Raw genomic sequence first — 20,084 nt, 5'->3', positions numbered from 1 at the left:
TGACTGAGGCCGACATGAAAGATGTGAGACGCTGTGGCAGGAGGTCAGAATGTGGGAAGCGCGGGGTCACACGGCTGGTGGACCAGCAGCAGCAGAGAGGGTGGCAGGTGGCAGCTTAGCACTGTGGGGTCTGTTCAATGCCTGCCTGGTCATCAGGGAGACTTTGGGGTGGGGAACACATTAAAACTTAGATTAGTAGTTTGTCAAATCCCATTTTTTGATGTGTTATGGCATAAGTTATCACTTTATGCTTTTGAGCTCTTTATGCCTGGTTAAAGATGCCCAAACAAACTGACCTCAAAGAGAGGTCATACCACATTTTGAGCTAGAACCTACTCACGTTCATCTTTCCAGTCCAGGTTTTCCTGTGCTGGCAATGTAGACTGCTCCCCCAGCTTGATAGAGCACATTGCTCTACCAAGACATCAGCCTCCCCATCCATGGTCTTCTAATGCGTCCTCATGATCATGGTGACTTCATTGACTACAGAGAAGATGCTTCTTCCCTTTGATCCCATCGCCTCCAGCCTCTGTTACTCCATCACACTCCCTGGTGTAAATTATGGATGTATGTAAATTATTAATTCACACTGATGATCCAGAAATGTTACGGTAGTAAAAGAAACGGAGCCTTAGTAAGTAAATAAGCAGTTACGACAGATGAAAAGTGGTTTTCCAGTAGTCTGAAGTTCCAGAATAGCAACAAGATAAAATGAGACAAATTGATCTGTGGCTATCTTTTGTGTAACCCACTAAATCCAGTGATGTCCCATAACTTGTTTTGTCTGTGTTATTTTCAAAGTAATAAAACCTTATATACTGAAAATGCAAAAAGTGTCTAGTATACAACTAATAAAGTTATTATTTCCTTTTTCTTAATCTTAAGGTACAAATTAAGTGCGTTCTCTGTATTTCAGTGCCTTTACTGTATTTCTAGAAAAAAAATATTACTATGTTGACATGGAAAATTATAGAACAGATATGAAGGAAAAATGTCAGGTAACTGGCAATGTTAGCTCATTGAGCAATGAATCTATTTCTGTATGTCTGCTACATCTACCACAAAATGCAGTTTTAGTTGTGCTTCCTTGATTAACATATTTTTTATGCTATAAGTGTAATGCCAGGCTTGTCCTGCACTTGAAGTTTTGCTGGGATGGATGAAGTTAAAAATATCTGGATTTACTAAAAAATTAATCGTTTTTTTTCCTTTTTGTACCTTCACTTTTGAAATGCCTTCCTTACCTTTGCCATATTAATCATTTAGGATGGTGCTTTAGCTGTTCTCTGCATATTCCCTTTGTTTGCAATTATTCTATGAACATCAGTATCCATACCTGTGCAGCGATACATCTCACTTTAGAGCATAATGGTAAAGCAGCTTTTAATTTATCAAGTTGCCATATTTACTTGATGGTTCTGCCTGATTTTGCCATAGACCTTTTTTATTAATTAACCTAAATAAGTTTGCTGAGGTTTGTATTCCAATTTCCTGTACTTAACAAGAACAATGCTTGATGCTGCAGCCATAGCCTTCATCCAATTGCAAGCATTCAGTCATCCATTTGTTCCTGGAAGAAAGAGATTTGTTGCCCACTCTGCTCTGCTGGCTGGCAGCATGCATACCTCAGAATTTAAGGTCATTTACAATTAATTTCTGTAGCTCTCTGTGCAGATTTAAGGATTTGACTATTTATTTCACTTTGATTTCTAGACACGGAAGTTCAGAGGACCTCCCTGAGCTCTGCCTTGACTCTTCCTTGACTTAGCCTCTGTCCTGCAGTATTTCTTGTAGCCCTCCAGTGCTCTGCTAAAGTGGTATTTCACAGCCACATGCTTGTTCAGCCTTCCCCCTCAGATGTATTGGGTTGGAAAATGTGACTGGGAAATGGGACATTTGCCTGTACAGTACAGTGGAGTGACAAACACAGGTGTGCATCATTTGACTCACCAGATGCAGAGAACGCTATAATTTTGCTTCATTTTGCCCTTTATTCTTCTAAACACTTGCACTTATTACATTTTTTTTTTTTTTTACACTGGCAGCTACCTTTGAATTTTATCAGTAGCTGCTGGTATTTCTTCTTGGCTTTGTTTTTCTGTAATGTTTTGGTTTTTTAAGTTATTACTGAAGTTAAATCATATCAGTACGTTTTCTTCTTCTTCTCTTCTACTGTTTCAATGCCTGAAGTTCTCTGTATGGCTAAGAAAAGACAAAAATAAAAGTAAAAAGGATGTAATGAAATGTTTTCCCTGAGTTTCAATTCAAATTGTAATTTTGCTAAAAAAAAAAAAACAACACATCAGAATCTCTAGAGTCAATCATGACCTCAAACCATCTCTGTCTTTCTTATCTGAAAGAAGACAAACTTTCATTTCAAAAAGGCTTCTACTGAAATCCTCATGTGTCTTTTCTTAATCATCTCCTTTTAACTACCTTAATTCTGCATTTTGATTGCTTTAATCCTTAATCACCAAGAGCAAAAAAAAAAAAAAATTTTCCAGCAATGAGGAGAGTCCCTTCAAGCAACAGTTCCACATCCCAGTCTCTGCTAATGTATTTTTCGTCCAAGAGTCACTAAATAAAGCACATAAACAGCAGTGCCAGCAGAGACCAGACACCAGCAGTTCAACTCCAGCCTCCTGCTGCAGAAGTATTTGCTTATCAATGCCAGGGTGCCCTTTTTGCTATGCCAGGAATGGCAGGCATATCACTTTTTGTTTTCCTATGTACTGTTCTAATTATTGCTCCACTATGAGTATGTTTTATTTCTCAGCCCAGCCGTCTCTTGGGACTGATTTTCATTCAGTACAAATGTTCTCATTATAAAGACTTAACATGAGGAGAATACAAATGAGAAGATGAGTGCATGCTAAGAACTTGCTTATACAGAAACTGTATTGATCAAAGGAACAGCAGAGTAAAACACGTCAGCATTAACATGCTCCTATTTTCATGGTTCAAACAGTTTCCTTTCCCATAAGAATAGTGTGATTCCTCGTCTCTGAAACCAGGCCAGGAAAGACTTTGTTTAACTGAAATAACAAGTGCAAAGTGTTTCTATCGAAGATTATGGTACAGCAATAAAGAGCTCTTTGAAAGCAAATGCATCTTCAATGGTTTCAGAGATTACCCCTTGTCACTATGAGAAAACTCAAAGAAGAATCAAAATTCCAAAAGGTTTTCACAAATTAAATTACTACGTGACCATGACTTGGAACAATTTTCATAAAGCTAAAACACCACTTACTTTATCCAAGTGATCACTGACCACACAGCTGACCCGCTCACCATGTCGGTTCTGGGAGGGTGCATCCCTCGGCAACTGCTTTTGTCCAGTGTTTTTGGGCTGTCTTTGCTGCTTCAGGATCAGGTAGTACTCGATGCCAGATAAAGACTTCAGCAAATGGTCATGCAGGTCCTCCTCTGACCTCTGGCACTTTGAGTGAGACCAGAGGCGTCTCTGCAAAGATATCAATATCTTTGGGATTTCAGTAACAACTTCCCCTCCTCTTCCAAAGGGAGGGAAACAGCTGAAACCAACAGTGCCAGTTCAGTCCCTCATTTTTTCAGGCCAAGAGAATATACCACTAACAGCTGAACTGAGGCAGAGGGCATTCACAGATAAAAAACTGTTTTGAAAAAGACTGATCAAAACCAAGTACCATGCTAAAAGCAGAGTGAAACAACCCTCAAGTTGCCTCAAGCTACCAGTCTCCACCTGAGGCAACCAGATTACCTTCTGGCTTCCATGGGGCTGCAGATGGCTCTGCAGGTAGTATTTCATCTGTAGTGAAAAATTTTCAGTATACAATTAATTTCACAGGCATATTCTCAGACATAACTGAATTTAAGAAGCAAATGTATGTTTTTACTAAATTTCAATTTATAAGCTCTACTGAGTGCAGTGGCTCTGCTCATCTAGTTTTCCTGCTTCCTGACTACATAAATAGTCTAACAAGAATATATGAATCATGTCCAGACATAAAAATGAAACAGAAAGTAATTCTTGTCACCAGAATGAAGCATGGGTCACATTCTGATCCATGACACACTTATATGGTCTTTAGGCTAAAATAGCACACACAAAGGTGCGCAGAGTTATAACAAGAAATTTCTATAAATACATCACATGAAGCCTCTTGAATTCTAACTTACAGACTGTATAACCTTGTCATGAAGTAGTATTTTACCAGAGCATCATAGTTACTGCAGTAGGACCACCAATAGATACACGGTATTATCCAGTGTAGGTCTCAATATCTGTATATCTGGATACAGTGCCTGAATCTGACCTCAAGTTCCAATCATTTTAGCTTTAGATCACCTTCAGTCAACACAGAAATGCCATTTAGTCTCCTTTTCACAAAGACATTGATGTACATTCAGCTGGTGCATTACTACCTAGCTACCACACTGAGCATCCTTATACCATGTGCTCCCAGGCTTGGAGACATTAGTTTCTACAACAGTTTCCCTTCCTTCATCAGAGAATCGGTGTCTGTTAGTCAAGACTTACGTGGACTTACTATCTCTCAGGTTACTCTATCAACTCTTAAACACCTCTGATGCACAGCTCAACAGTGTAGGCAATTTATAGCATGGGCTGCTCAGATATTCAATGCGTGCCTTCCACAACTTTCACAATACTATGCCTAGACCAAGTATAGATGTCAGGAACAATCTCTCAGTGGGTCATGGGCAGTCCAAAGACTTCCAGCTATACTGGTCCTGGAGGCTGAGCTACTACTTTTAAATCTGTCAAAGACAGCTCTACAATCAGCAGTGTAGGAATACTCTTGAAGATGAGCAAGCGAGAAGGTAGAACTGAAAACAAAGCATGGACAAACTTGCACCATCTGTTTGAAATACCAACATTTTCCAAGAATAACCTGTGCATCACTACCTCAAGACATTCCCCAAAAGAAGTGCTTATTGAAGCAACAGAATTGTCTGAAAATGATTTGTGACTGTGAGGAAGGCGATACATTTGTTCTAGTGGGTGCAGCTCAGAGCTTCACACCTGCCTATATTAGATTCAGTTTCTATGCATCTGTATCCTTCAGTGCTCATCTCACAGCTCCATATAACAGCTTTATCCTTCAATTTGGCAGCCAGGCCTCACTGACAGTGAAAAAAAACCCAAAAACTGAGAAAGCGAGAGGAAGGGTTGTCATAAGAGAATGAATCCAGATGCAAGGGGTTCTTTTACCCTATTGCTTTGAATTTTGAGTACATTAATAGTCGTGTCTTGTCAAAAGCAGAAATAAAGGCTATGCTTGGCATTTTAAAAGAACGTGAATGGTTCAGAAACAAAAGCCCTGTTGACCTTCCTGGCTCAAAATATCTGGGTTTTGGTTGTTTAAACAGAGGTACTAAGTGTCTTTTAACAGGCTCTGCAGTGTCCTTTATCCCACAGTTCCTGATCCAGCAGAATACATCTCTCCTTTAGGCTTTGTGTCAGACTCACTGTAGCCCTATAGCACATCTCAAATGATACTTAACTCTCCTAAACTCTTTTTGTAGCCGCTGCTCTTGATGCCATCCATAAGAACTGAATGAGCAGGGTCTCTAATAACTAGGTCACCTATCAAAGTGCCTGGACATAAATTCAGTGATTAATTTCTATAGTTTTACTTGAAATGTGACAATAATGACTGTTACAAGCTGAATGATAAAAAAAGGCCCTTAATCATGATAATGACTTGCACAGAGGAAACGGAGATGACAACTTTCGGATAGAGGCTGATAGATTCAGGTAGAATACAATAAATTCCTTTCCTGTTTTCACAGCTGAGTGTCTGGTTTTGTGTTCTTGCATGCAAGTTGGATTTAAATTGCTTGTAGCAAATGAAAAGCTACCTCTCAATGATCTCCAGGGATTATTTCAGATTCATATTTATTTTTTTTAATCATTCTAGAGTGTTTTGACTTTAACTCAAATTTGATGTTGAAGAGTGGACCTCTGGGAAGTTGCACCCAGTATTTACTTCTAAACCCATGCTGCCCAGAATATAAACTAATTCTTAGAGCTTCAAAGTTTGGCCTTGAAAACAAAAATGGCTTGGGCCTAGCTTCTGCATGATTTCAGCAGCCAAGCTCTAGATCAATATGTTGGCACAACATCTGCAGTCAATTCAATGATGTGATTCATAGGAGCATGATTTCTGTCAACCTTGTTACTTGCAAGTACTTAATTTTATTTAAGTCTATTTGGAGACAGGTGAAAATACACACACAGTGCAAAGGAAAAATATTTTATTGTGAACGTGGCATGTATGAAATGCTCCTCAGAACAGACTCCTATATATCAAATGAGTTAAAAAAAAAAGCTCTGACGAGATAAATGAACACTGCTTGAGAACAATGAAGAACATGCACACAGCTGCTCTAACAGCACAATTCTGATACCAGTCACAACATATTATATAGCTTTTATGACAATGTTTAGAAAAAATGCAAATATTGGACCTACTCCTGCATTATTGTACATCATCCAAATCTTCAGTGAAACTTGCAGGTGTGTGGAGGGAAAAATGAGAGCAAACTGATACCTCATCTCAGGCAGCAGAAGGCAGAGACAGAGGAAACATCAAAAACAAAAGACAAAACCACTATTCTACAAAAGTAAAAAGGCAAATATTATCCCAAGGAATATTATTATTTGCACAAGAAACCTTAATTGCAGCATCCTGACTCCATTAAAGCCAACGCGAGTACGCCATTGAGATCAGTGGAGCCTGAATTTCATATTGAAATTTAAAACATTCTTGCATTAGTGTAAACATCGGCAGAGAAATGTCAGCATCTATATAAGTATTCAAGTGCTGTTTAAAAAAACAATAAAAAATAGACAACGTTAACCCAAAATGCCAGTACAAATCCAAAAGGCAGATAATTAAAAGAGGGTTTTTTTTTTTTCAAATATACATTTTGAAGTATTTAAAAACATCTATTTCTTACTATTTGTATACCATTGTTAGGGAACAAATATATGAGAAAAAACTGAGTTATTTACAATGATAAAGGAAGGGCACAGTGTTTGCTCAGATTTATTTGAAACCAGTATTTTTCCGCTTTGGAGTCATGACATATACCTGCACACTCAAACATGTTTCAAAGCAGTGCTGAGAAATGGCTGTACTTCACCGTTATGGAATATAATCCTTCTGTGCAAGTATTTCAGTATTATTCCTCATGAGCCATTTATACCCATTCATATTTTCAGCTAAAAAAAAACAACAAACCAACCTTAAAAATTTCTTGTAGAAATATTTTGTCTTAAACAACCTGATGAGATTTTACAGTCATGCATTTGGAGATTCAGAGTCAATACCACTTTTCCATTTACTGTTAGAGTTGTGCCTGTCTTCAAACAGTTCTTTGCTAATTTTTGTGCGGATCTCAGGACTGGATAACAGCGCCTTTATCTGGTTCAGCTTGGGTAACAGGGCCTGTGTTTCTCTGCGTAAAGCTTCCTTTGCTAAGTCTGCTTCATGGCTCTTTCCTAGAGGAAAGGAACAATATAATACATTTTAAAACAACTCATTCATTTAGAATCACTAAGGTATGGAAAGAGATTGTATCTGGTTTGGACAGTACTAAGTGCTCAGTTTTTGCCCATATTGAATTTTTATAAAAAGATACTTCATCAAAAAATATAATTTACATCAACAAATGCTACCAAAAAGTAAAGAACAGTACAGTGTCACATTTAGGAGAAATTCCTGTCATATTACATACTGTGTAATAGTATCTGCAACGAATATCTGTAGTGGTAATTTTTAGCTTGGGATTGACTGCCGTTGACTAGGAAACAGCACGTGCTCTCACACGGAGCAAGCAGCCCCGTGGAAGTGCCAAACCCTCAGGCGGAGGGCATCGCTTCCACTTCTGACAAGGCCTTTTCCACAGCCATTCATGACAATCCAAAAGACAAACGCAAAAGGTTCAGTTTCTCTTCAAAAGCAAGGAAGGGATTCTTGGTATCAAGAGGAAGTGAAGACTGGAGCTGCCTGCTTCACCATTCTTGTCTCTCTTCCACTGTCCATCCCTCTCAGCATTCACAGATTTTCAGCAGTGCAAACACTTATTAAACCAGTAGACGGTGTCCTTCAATTCAGAACAAACTTTTGATAAGAGACTCACAAAGCAGAGTTCCTGTCACCCAGCACCACTTAGCAAATTTCAGCAGGGGGCTGGGACATGTCTTTGTAGTTATTCTTGGTGGGATATTTGCTCCCGGGCTTTTTGCACAGTGCTCACTTGCTGTTATCCTTGTCACTCCCATTCTTACTGCCGCTTGCTGCTTCTTCAGTTTTTGTGGGGCTTCCATCAGTCTCTCTGGTTTTGTTTTGCGTTTCTTCTAAATATTGCTGTACAGCCTTGAGCACCGCATTCTCCACCAGCCTTTTGCTGAGGCTCACCAGCTCTGCATCGTCTGGCTCTGCTGCATGTTTTTCACCTATGCGTCACAACAGACAAGAGAAGGAATTCATTGCCAAGGAAAGAGAGCAGCTGTGATTGTATCAGGAGCCTCTGTTTGAGCTGGATTTTAAGTTATTAGCTGCCTCTTCCTGATTGTAAAAAGTAATTTCCCCTCCCTCAAGCTCAGAAACAAAAGCATTCCATAAAGATGTATACAGTATATCAGATCAAAAACATTTCACTGCTTATCTGTATTGTAACACTCCATTAAAAGCAACAGCTTAACACTACGAACACTCACTCAGAAGAGTAAGTGTGCAAATTTAATTTATTCTGGCCAACAATCATCTGTGACATCTGGGTAAAGACGAAGAACATGGCACAAAATAGATTTACACTTTAGTAGCATTTAGGTGCCTCCGTTTTGTGATTTTACTTACTAAATCCAACACCTGTCTATTTATTCACTGCTTGTAATTCAGGAGTTTCTCACAGAAAAAATTACTAAAATACTCTAAGCACAGGTTAGAAATATTTTTGTAAACAAAGCATAAACCTTAGGAAAACCACATACTCCCCTCCTGCCTCTCTTCTGTCTTCTAACTTAAAGCTCTGATATCTAAGGATTGCAAGTTCCAGCATTCTATTCTTAGATATCTGCTGACAAAAGCAAGAAGCTGGCATTTCCCTGCTTTGCTAAGCCTTCATATGAATAAACATTTACAACAAAAACAACTACATACATAGTGAGGATTCGCATACATCGTGACATCTAATTTGAAATGGTACTTTTCCATGAAACATTTTCCCAATAAACCATGTAGCCTACTACAGAATCCTCCTTTTATGAAGAATGCATTCCACGAAAAATAAATGTTATTGCCCAATTTCCACTGGCCATGCCATTTGCCACTTCACAGTCTTCTGCACTAGGTAAATAACTGTCTTCCTCCATTTATATTTAAAGGTCATACTTTTAATGTCCTCTTCTGGAGTTCACATTCTGCAAACAGTAATAAGAGGCTGCTTAGTCCCACTCATCTGGTGAACAAGATATTATTTTATGCTCCCAACACAGAGCTTTGCACTGTTCAATTACCTACATCTGCCCTTTTTCATTTATGGAAATTTATTCAAGTTTGCCTGCACATGTAGATTATAGTTATAACATACTTTTATTAGTGTTTCCAGTGGGTTGCAAAACCTGGAGTGATTTCACTGATAAAACATAATTCATATGGGGATTCAAGAAGGAGAGGGAGAAGTAAACAAAATTCTTCATATTCAGATGCAGCACCTTTATTAGCTGTTAACATGAGCATTGTGCTCTGGAACAGCAAGATACACCAAACTCTTCCAGTTCTGGGCCTCTACAGCACCGTTACTGTGGGGAAGGAAGAACTGCACTCCCCAGCTGAAGAATCAAGACTAGACCTTGGTAAAGCATTTAATTACATTTTAGAAGAAGTTTGGAAAAAATACACTAAAAATATTGAAAGGATATCTACATGGATAGTTTTGGCTAAAACCAAATTAAAAATATATGATAAAACACTAAAAACAGATTTAGCATTTCCAAGAAGAAACATTTTAGGCTAATACGCAAGTCCAACAGAGGCAGAGATACTATTCCCAAAACCAAACAGCTATATGCTCCATGCTCTCTAATTCACTGCTTGCCATGTCACTATCTCTAAATCCTGGGTTTAAGTCTATCCTTTAACTTACAGAAAGGAGGGACTAAATTCAGACTCATCTCTCAGAACACCCAAGATATACAGGAGAAGCATCTCCTCGCAGCTTTTCTGAATTGATCCCACAAGCCCTTTTGAATGCAGCCCTCTGATTCCTAATTTCCTTTGCTTTTAGCAAAGATGCTCGAAAAATATGTTGGAAGTCCCAGTCTATTTATTCAGTAGAAAAAAAACTAATATTGTGGTTTTTGGTTGCAGAGTTTCTCATTTTTCAGAATTGCTCATGGGTCACAGAAATTGTTACTCACACAGCGCTAATGATCAGTCCATGCAACTCGGAACAAAATCAATGGGAAATATGGTGTTCAGCCACTCTTACATTCAATCCTGTAGTATTTAATATGCAGAATATGACTAATCAGTCACAGAGGCCTCCAGATACCACAAAACAGTAGTGACTGTATTTACTCAGAATGTAATTTTACTTGTAGTACATCATGTATTATTCTTACAGTCTTAAAAAGGACAGAGCTCTTCTCTCATAAATACTTTCTGCAAAACAGTTCTCATTTACATATATATGTATAAAATCCATAGATCTACTGTTGCATTTATAATTTCAAACTACATAGCGCACTTGTAAGTAATTTCTCAACCGTAGAAAAAGATTACTTAAAATGAGCCTTTTAAAAGTAGAGTTTATATAGCTACAGAAAAATGATTTTGCATTTTTTTTGGTCGTTTACTTTTAATATTTTGAGATATTCATGGCTCATTAACAGTCTAGGCTCAAGTCTGTAGCACCTCCTAAGTGAGCTCTGCACTCCCACTGGAAAGACATACACAACATCTGACTGACAAGCAAATGCAGGCACATCCCTGCATGAAGATTGTCCTAGGATCTATCCATCTGGCCACCTTGGTGGACTGCCACATGGGGCTATATGATTCCCTGATGCTCTGTTTATATTCTCATAATCCTTAAAAAATAGCAGTTGTGGGAGTGTCTGCAATGCTGTGGTTCACTGTTGTACCATTTCTACTCATGACTGTTGATAAAAACAAAAAGGTCATGTAATAAAACTGAGTATTGATCATCTATATTTAACACACATATATGTCCTTTTATATCTCTTCCTCCATGATGCATCCACTGTTCACCTGCTTCTTAGAGGAATATAATTCCTTTGCAGCTGGTAAATGCTTCTTAGTGTGGACTGTCTTACATTATTGGAATTATCGGAATATCAGGAAAAGTCATTGCAGAGATGAATGTTTCAGATTTAAAAAGAAGGTTTCAAAATTCAGACTTGCTCTGTTTGTAAACTCTCTTCTGAAAAGGGAACAGACATACCACAAGACTGTTTTTGCATCAATGCTGTAATACTTAATTCTGTGCCTGTGAATAAAAAATTTCCCCTGTCTTCTTATCTATGTGGCTCAGAATAAAAATGAAAAAAAAAAACCTTTCATTTTATCCCGGAATTCTATTCTGTAATTTTCAAAATATGAAAACAAATTCATACCTTGTGAGTGTACCTCAGTGCATCCATGCTTAGCAGTGTTTTTTATTACTGCAACTGAAGCACACCCCTTGTCCTGAAATGAGCGTCATTTTTCACAAGGGAACTATCAACTGCACAGAATTATTCAAAAGGTGTTTTATGATCCTACATCTGGATGCTAGCAGTTATGGACATGAACCAAATGCCTGCATCCAAATCCAAGTTAGAATTCAAATTCACTGCTATATCTCTCTACTGGACTAGGTTTACTTTCTAAGTGTACACTCCCTTCCAATTTACAAGACTTTGATCTGACTTTTGAAACACTGTACTGGAACAAATCAGGTATCATGGTCCTGGTACAGCATTGTCATGGCCCTGACACAGCCTAGAGTATGTGTAGATATCTCAAATCTGGAGAGAGGCAGGACTGTTACTTGAATTCCTCTTCTTTTATATGACTAGTTTATATGACTAGTCAATTTTTTTTTTTTTTTGGTGACAGATTTAATTGAAAGAAGCTACAATGGATCCCATTTATAGAAAAAGACCATTTTACAACCTTTTACCAGCTACACTCCAAGACAATGTTCTGCAATCCTCTCCTCATGGTCTCAACACACTGGGCTTTGTTTTTCCTTCCAACAACAAAATAATGACAACATGGGGAAAATTACAAAGGAGACCCTTGGTATTCTGAATGGGTAACCAAGACTAGTGGGGAAATCTGTACTCTGGCAGCAGAGGTTCTGCTCTGCACCCTGGGGAGGGCTGTGGAAACAGACATGGCTCCATCTACCTTTTGGTTTATTCATTTTCTAATACAGTTTCTACAAACTCTAGAAACAAAAAAACCCACAAGGGTTGCCCCACAGGCAATTTCCCAAAAACTAAACATTAAGAAATTCTTTCTGAATGCTGGAAAACTTCATCTTTCTACTTACACAGTGCCTCATAACACCACCAAGGTAAGCCAAACCAAGTTGCTGTTGCATATACACAAAGCTTTCACCACAAGATTCCTTTTCTATAGTGACACCTCAGTGGCTCCAACTCATAATAATCTCTCACTGTAATTGGCTATTAACACTCCCCCCGGACAGAAGCAAAACTGTGTGTGCAGTACAACAGGACTAAAAGGAAGGCAACAACTATGCTAACTACTGATGGAGCAAGAAACCTTCAGCAGAAGACTTGCAATTACTTCTGCACATGGGGGGTTTGGAGAAAACCAAGGAAGGCCAACGAAACAAATGTCAGACAGATTTCAGCATGTGAATTCATACACTTTGCAATGTCTGTGGTTGTGCCTTTATCATGGTTCCCTATATCTATGCTAGAAGGAAAGACTAAGACTGAAGACATCAATTATAATGCCCAGGCAGATGCAGACTATTGCAAGGCTTCCGTGCCCAGCTGCAGCCTGTGCAAACATCTAGTTTTTGTGACATTGACTCAAAATTAAATTAAACCTCACTGACTTCCGTGGGAACTGGATGAAGTTCCCATGGCTGCATACTGAACTGGAATGTCCTATGCATCAGACCAACATGTTGAACATTTTCTTTACTGAGGACTTTCAGAAAAATTTGGTAGGTCATATATATTAACAGAACTATAGCATTAGAAAAATACCATCCACCTTCATCCTGCAAAGACAGAGAGTCCACAGTCCATAATAAATTGAATAACAAGCTATAATCAGGCACCAGACCATTTGCTTCCCCTCCTTGCCACAGGCTGAAGATGAGCCAGCATGGCTGGCCATGATTCAAGATCATGGTTTTAAAGTAATGAACACAAACATGAGCATGTGCCCATATCTAATCAACACAATAAGTACAGACAGGAAAGTCACAACTCGGAACATTTCCTTGTTAATTAAGAAGGACTTGCACGAAATATGCCTAAAGTGGTCACTTAAGGAATTGACACAAATAAGGCACTGGGAGGAAGTATGAAATTATAATCTCATTAAGACATGATGGTTATGATATATCTGTTGCTGGATGCTCCCACCTGATGTGGGAAATTTAACAAACTTCTTAAGGTTTACATATATTGTAAATACAGCATTGTCTAACAAGGCAATTCAGGAAACACCAATCTGTCCTTCATGCTGAACACATGGGTTTCTAGTTTGTTGGAAAGAGTTTTTATTTAACTTGGCCCACCATGCAATAAACATGATAAAATTAGGAATTTCTAGTAAAGAGGAAATTAAGGGTGTTGCAGCTATTCAGGGAAAATTATGCTCTTGCCAGACTCAGTGATGACAGCAGGAATACCTGCAGCTCCCTTCAAGCTGGAGACTTGGCAAACATGGCAAAAGTTTGGTTTGTTTCACACAAAACCCACTGAAGCTCAATGATTTAAAATTTCTGACCACCGCTAATGGTAGAAATGGGATGTGATCAACTAAACCTATTCTTCCTTCTTCAAGCACTGGAGGATATGATGCCACAGGCATGAGCCTTCAGAATGAACAAAATAAAAAAGGCAATGTAAGACTCTAGTCCTGGCATACAGGGAGTTCTGTTAAATATCTTGATTTTATTTTCCTATTAAAAGGCATCTGCCGACAGAGACATTTCTGACTCCTTTAATGTAGTTTAATGCTTAAACTTTATGAATTTATAAGAAGTCTAGTGTAACAGGCAGCAAAGAAAACATCATGGCTGAAGGAGGGAAGGCGGCTTAAAAAGACGTGAGTTTTAATCGATTTTCTCACCAATATTCAGGCAGAAAAAAGAGCCAAAATTACAAAAGCGGTTTGAATAACCACATTAACATCCACTGTGCAAGGTGACAATGGGAGAACCAAAAGATCAAGGCAGATCATGATAGGAAACATCGAGGCAACTCTATTCACCCCTCTTCCCCATTCACGGTGCTGCCCGGTGCTACCAGCTCAAGGGAACAGGGAATAGGGCTGCTTGGGTCAGCAGTGTTATCAAGGAGAGCGGAAGAGCTCCTCCTCTATCCAGGATGCAGCCAAGGGGTAAGCCTCCTGCTATTTTCAGAGCCTTAGAGACCAGGTTTCCCAGTTTCCCAGGGAAGAGCTGCATTCTGAAACAGGACAGACTTGGCAGTCCCTCACCTTCGACAGTCCTGCAGAAATAATACTGAGAATGTAACACACTAGTGGAGACTGTGCAGGTTGCTTCCCCATCAGCCGTGGTCACTATTGACCACAGACAGAGCTTGAAGGAAAAAAATCACCCTGCTAGGTCACCAAGCTGAGGGAGCTGTAGGCCCAAAAAATGCAGCAACTAACCAAAACAGGATCTACAAAGATTTTCATTGTCACAGTCCAAATGTTTTGCCAAAGTCCCTGCTTATGGACCAGTCAGCCATGGAAATCAAACGTTTACTCACAGGCATGACAAGGGAAGTCATTTAATAAACATTCACCTCTTGTTACTGTTTCCTATCCTATCCCTGTGATCTTCAGTTTTACATCTTTAAGACTGATTTGTTACTATACAGCTTCCAATGGGATGCTATTTTGGCTGAGACTTCTTCATGCTACTGTCAAGTACACTAAAAAAAGCAACCTTTTTTGGACTAAGACAGATTGTTAAAAACAATAAGTGAATCTTAACAAGCTGATCCCGCATTGTTGCTTCTTCTGAGCTCAGAAGACAACTCCATGCAAACTCATGCTATCAGACAGTCTCTCACATAGTGTATGTCTTTCCTTGGGGAAAGCAATTTTGAATATATTTGGAAATTATGGAGAGAAAAGTCAACTTTTAATCAACATGCATTTTCATTTAATTATTTCAGTTACACTAGTATGAGTGAAAGTCAGCTGCATACTGCTTGATCTGCAAAATGAAAATGAAATCTTTAAAAAAAAAAGATCAAGTATAACTGCACTTCAAGGGAATGTCCAACAGCATCCATAAAATACTGTAATAATTTTAATTTAATAATTTTAATTTAATAATTCTAAGTATGTATAATTTTAGCAGAAAAATGTCACTTTCAAGGTGCTTTTAACATCTCTGTAACCATACTTAATTAGATCCTGAACCTAATGGAAGAAGGTTAGAGTCACCTCTTTTGGTATGATCTTACATAGGTTTGAACTGGTACCACAACTGCATTTCAGGGTTGCCAAAACAGATGGGTCTAATCCTTTTTCCCCAGAATCTTCCTCTTGAAGAAATTGAACCCACTACATAAGCTTCTTGGGCAAACCATGAAATTACGTCTTTTTGAACATATGAGTAATACTGTTGCTGTCTTTAATTTCATGGATCAAGTCTACAGATTTTGACTGAATTTATTAACAGCGTTGGGAAAACTAAGGTAACTCCCTTAAGTCAATTTGAATGGCATTTAAAAAAACCCAAACCATTAAGTACTTACCATAGCATTTCCTATCTGAATCCCCTTTATCTATTATCTATATTGCCTTAAATAATGTATTTAGCATTGTTCTTTCTTCCCTCTCTTTTGTCAGTCACATAACCTCCACGTTAAAGGTGTGTTTATTTTTTAAAAAGCAGGAATTTGATACAAGTTTTCACTTTGATTTTGTGAGATGTAGCTGTATAAATGTCCTACCACACATAGGTTTGTAAATATGAAATTTATTTTTGATACTTGGGAGATTAGAAATTTAGACCTTTGTTTAAATGCTCTGGCTCTCAACCCCTAAAATTACTGCTCCTGATCTTCTTCAGGACAAACTCTTCCTCAACTTTCATCTCTCTCTAAAAGCCCACTGCTTACAAGAACAGTGAATCACAGAATAGTTTGGTTTGGAAGGGACCTTAAAGACTATGTAGTTCCAGCTCCCCTGCCATGGGCAGGGAGAACCTTCCACTAGACCAGTCTGCTCAAAGTCCCACCCGATTTGGCATTGAACAATTCCAGACATGGGGATCCGTAGCTTCTCTGAGCAATCTCACCACCCTATTTCAGTTTAAAGCCATTACCCCTTGTCCTATCACCACATGTCCTTGCAAAATGCCCCTCTTGATGTCCAAAGAAAAATATTCCAAAGGCAAGATAAGCAACAAATTCTGAAATGTTTTTGTTTGGTCATAATAAATTGCTCTGTGCCATGGGGTTTTTGATCACCTCAGCCATATTAAATCAGAATAGTTGTAGATAAAGAGTTAAGAATGCTGAAGGTATGACTACAGCTTGTTTAATCTAATTCACAGGGATCTAAAAGTTGCTATAGTGCAACAAAATCTGTCGATGAAAAAAACTCCGAAATACTATCATGCCATAAAACTAAATTTAATGCAATTGATCCTTCACACGAAATAAGCAGACTTTATAATCTAGTGCAAGAAAAAACTGAAATCATAGGAATATGAGGGGACAATACCAATTTTTTCCCATCCTATGTTCTTTATATATAGTGCAAATATCCTCATTTGCTCACAAGTACCTAGTAATCAAAATTTACATTATGCTTGAGTCTGCTTCACCAGTAGAAATCAAGAATAATTGACTCCCAATTACTTTTTTAAACCAGTGGGCTTTACTTTCACATCCTTCCTATGCTAAATATCTAATAGTTATAAAAGCATTTCCTTTGTTAAACAACATAAAGCCCCTTAAAAATAACCATTTCTCTACCTATTAGCAACATTTCTTTAATGAAAGTAAATCCTTACAGCTCTTACACTGCATTCTAACAAAAGAGTAACTCCCCCTCCTTCTCTTTCCCTATATTTCTACTTCCTCAAACTCAGTGAGTCAGACTGTTCTAGCAACACTTCAATGAAATCAATCCAGAAAAATATGTCTGCTGTACCAAAAACTAAACTAATCATCACAACTTTTATGAACTTACACATAATGGATTGCTCATTACCATGCCTTAAAATTGACGGTTCTCTTCTTTTTACACTCCTTTTCCCATTAGCAAAATATTATCTCTACCTATACAGTATAGATAATTCCAGTCCTTTCTCTTCAGCACCCCAATAGCCCTAAATCTGTCCTATTAACATCAGTGGAAAATTGCTTATTTATGTCAGCTGGTCTTATAGGCCTTTATTTCTAGCAGGCTAATTCTGATCTGGAGTTTCACATTTCTTTCTTTGTGCTCTTATTTTAAATCAGTATTTTTCTCAGTCTTTCTCCAGCTCAAGAGTAAAAGAATAAAGGGTGGATATTCATACCGTAACCAGTTTTTCCATTTCTTTTCACTGCATTCAGAACCAACAGTGTAATCAAAAGCAAGTATTTTTATTCGTTTTATCTTTATGTTTTCCATGCAGAAAAGTTCTCCCACTTCTATGTCTGGCTAGAGAGGCCAAGAAAAGTTCATTAAAGATGAGGCGAATGAAAGAAATGGGCAACGGTTCCCCTCAAGAGCCAATTGTATCATTCATAATTTTGAGATTTCCTGAGACGGGTAAGCACATACACTTGCATGGCACCATGCAATGTGGTCTGAACTCCAAGAAAGCAGGTATAGATATACATTATTATACAATAATTAGGTCACGCCCTGTTATCATGTGGGCATCAGAAGCATGAACTTAGAGCATTTGAGAATTAGCCTGTCCTCACAGCCTGGGTGTAGCACCATGTCAGATCAACCACGTTGATCCTGACATTCTGCTGCTGATGTAGAAGCTTATATCGGGACAGATCTTACCAAAAACATATTAGGCTTTTATTTAAAGTCTAATCCTGTAATCTTTCCTTATTTTATGCCTTCTATAGAGATTATGGCTTAAAAAAAGGGACTAAGGGAATGATAAGGATCTCTTAAAGCAAAATGATCATTTAATGATCAACATAAAGTAACATTTATTTCATTACATCAGGTGATCAACAGGGCTTCACCACACAAAAACACTACACCGAATTTCATTTTAGCTGAGAAAGGTCATCTCAGACTTTAGAGGGGGTGTTCAATCACTAGAACTCACGTAGTCATAGGTTATATTTCATAGAACTACAAGAATAAAGTCTTCATTTTGTGCTGGAAAAACATCTCACATTGTATAAATGAGTATGGGAAAAGTAAAAGGTGAGCCGAGAGAAGAGAGGAAGAAAGGAAAACCTTTTTGATTGCATTAGGTTATACTGGATGGTAAAGGATTTTTAAGACAGAAAAAAATGTTGTTCATTTTTGAATGATTGTCCTCACCCACAGCAAGTGCCGCAGAAAACACGGCTGATACTTAATACATTTCTGTTCAGTCCTTGTGCTTAGTACTAAAGTGAAAAATTGAATAAAGTGTCATTTAAAAAATTATTGCTAGGATGTGAAACAGAATAATGGAGCATGGCATAAGACAATTCTCTTAGCAAAAGATACAATCTCTCTAGTGAGTGAAATGAATTACCCATGCCTCACATGAAACTGAGCAAGTGCCCAGCTCAAGTTTACCTGAGACTGGCAGATACTCACAGGGATTAAGCCACCAGCAGAAAAGATAAAGTTAATGGTGGATTTTGACCTCTGGGCATTGGGATCCAGAGAAAATACCTAATAAGGAGTGAATTTTCTCTATATGAATTTAGGACAGCAATACTCAAGGTTTATGAGAGTAACAGGCAGGGTCAACAGCCTGACAGAAGTTCAGCTGGGTATGCCACCATCAGAATTACAAGTCTAAAAGCACTGACTATTGTGCAAGTTTGGCAGTGCCAAATTCATCAGTGGTACAGTGTCTTTCCAGCTACTCAAGGTTTGAAGACATTCTGTAGCCAAATGTTTATCAATTTAAGTAAATTCTAAACAATCTTTGTGGCATCCAGTCCATTTTCCTTAATAAGATAGGAGTATAATTTCCAACCCCTTTCTGTGTAGATTTATGGAATGGTTAAGGTTGGAAGAGACCTTTAAAGATCATCTAGTTCCAGCCCTTCTGCCATGGGAGGGACACCATACTAACTTCCATAGCATATACAACTCTATCCCCCAAATTCCTCTAAATCCTAATGCCTTCTGTCAGCTTTCCACTTTAAGCTTATGGAAACAGAATCCCTGAAATTTTATGAATGACAAAATGACTTGGTATGAAACATTATTAAACTGTCACTAATCAGCTGCTGAACAAGGTGCCAGTATGCCTTACTATGATACTTTTCAAGTTATTTTCCACTTCATCTATAATAATTTCACAAATAATAACAGACCAGTGTCATCTAAAGGGCAATCCTTCACTGGACCAAGGACCTGTTGTTTGTCTTGCTTGCTTTGTTTGTCTCATTTAATCTGAAAATCTTGGTCACAATATTGCAAAATGTAGACTCTGCAGCCCAGCATCTGCCACTTGACAGGAAGCTTTCCCTGAAATATATACAAAATGTTCTCTCTTGTTCTTATTTAACATGATGCAATAGAAGTAATCCCATGCTATCCTAACAGTTGCTTAATCATGTTAACCAGTTCCTCCTCCTGCTTTCTGGCTTTGTATCTTTTTTTTTTTTTTTTTTTTTTTTTTTTTTTTTTTTTTTTTTTTTTTTT

General features: G+C 38.1%; 1 protein-coding gene across 4 annotated transcripts in view; it reads right to left on the bottom strand.

Annotated features, from left to right (window-relative positions):
- Positions 1 to 6,241: 6,241 nt before the first annotated feature.
- The window catches only part of AKAP7 (A-kinase anchoring protein 7), an 88,512-nt gene continuing 74,669 nt past the window's right edge, over positions 6,242 to 20,084 (bottom strand). For 3 of the 4 annotated variants that reach the window (XM_027880601.1, XM_027880597.1, XM_027880600.1), the window contains exon 8: positions 6,242 to 8,464. In XM_027880601.1, coding sequence (XP_027736402.1) covers positions 8,262 to 8,464 — 203 coding nt within the window. In that variant the 3' untranslated portion in view covers positions 6,242 to 8,261. The remainder of the gene's footprint in view (positions 8,465 to 20,084) is intronic. The other variant, XM_027880598.1, reaches the window with a different exon arrangement.

The sequence above is a fragment of the Empidonax traillii genome, unplaced genomic scaffold, assembly GCF_003031625.1.
Source record: "Empidonax traillii isolate 1590-97213 ecotype Southwest subspecies unplaced genomic scaffold, ASM303162v1 scaffold72:size2462915, whole genome shotgun sequence".
Classification (NCBI taxonomy): domain Eukaryota; kingdom Metazoa; phylum Chordata; class Aves; order Passeriformes; family Tyrannidae; genus Empidonax; species Empidonax traillii.
Note: the sequence above shows the minus strand (reverse complement) of the source record. Positions and strands in the feature narration are given on the sequence as shown.